General features: G+C 48.1%; 2 protein-coding genes across 3 annotated transcripts in view; one reads left to right on the plus strand and one right to left on the minus strand.

The window, feature by feature from the left end:
• LOC104964693 (SH3 domain-binding protein 5-like) overlaps positions 1–880 on the plus strand; it is a 131484-nt gene that overhangs the window by 77491 nt on the left and 53113 nt on the right. The window lies entirely within an intron of this gene.
• The window catches only part of LOC104964690 (heterogeneous nuclear ribonucleoproteins C1/C2-like), an 8487-nt gene that overhangs the window by 4673 nt on the left and 2934 nt on the right, over positions 1–880 (minus strand). For both annotated transcript variants that reach the window (XM_010793539.1, XM_010793537.1), the window contains exon 3: positions 416–681. In XM_010793539.1, the coding sequence (XP_010791841.1) occupies positions 416–681 (266 nt within the window). The remainder of the gene's footprint in view (positions 1–415; positions 682–880) is intronic.

The raw sequence follows: 880 nt of genomic DNA on the forward strand, positions 1-880 counted from the left end.
CTCATCTAAATAATATGCTACAAAGGGGCATCTGTGTGTTCTGGAGAATCACAAAACGGACGGTCGTCATTATTATGCCGTTGAAACCAATTATTTAAATTTGTTCAAACCGCATCATGCAAGTAGCGCCGACAGGTTAAAGAGGTCCACACACTGCTTCCCCGCATCGAGGCTCCCCCCCGCCCTCCTGTTGACAGTTCACGATCGTCGGCACACTGATCACAATTTTTTTTTTATATCAATAATGTTGCCGACCCCTGCCTTAGAATAGGTCTTTTGAATGACCTATGCAATAAGTTTAAAAACGAAATCCTCTATTGCTGCATGTCATCACTTTTCTCGCCCACCTATCCTACTCTACTTTCATTAAAGCAAAAAACAGCTAAAAGAAATCCCAACACAATTGGATCCTCACCGAGAACTTGGCCGACGATCATCCTCCCGTCCTCTCCGTCGACAGCAGAGCGCGCCGTCCTCTCATTGAGAAACTGGACGAAGGCGTATCCCTTGTGCACGGAGCAGCCAACGATCTTGCCGTATTTGGCGAAGATGGACTCCACGTCGGCCTTGGTGACCAGCAGGGTGTTGAGGTTCCCGATGAACACCCGGGAGTTCAGGGAGCGCTGGTCCGTCTTGTTGGTGACGTTGCTGGCCATGAGGCTGGCGGTGGTGGGTGAGCGACTAAAACGGGAAGAAACACAGAGAGACAGGTCACATGTTTAGTGGCAGAATATTTAATGAATTCCTCTGATATTCTCCTGCTGTCCGCGTGTTAAACACTGGTGAGTCCCTCCTCCAGCTGTGAATCAAGACAACAGTGTAGAATATAATCAAATCTAGTGCAGATAACAAAGGATAAACCCAGGGGAAGTTAAGGGGG

This window comes from Notothenia coriiceps, unplaced genomic scaffold (assembly GCF_000735185.1).
Source record: "Notothenia coriiceps isolate Sejong01 unplaced genomic scaffold, NC01 NC01_scaffold00037244, whole genome shotgun sequence".
Lineage (NCBI taxonomy): Eukaryota > Metazoa > Chordata > Actinopteri > Perciformes > Nototheniidae > Notothenia > Notothenia coriiceps.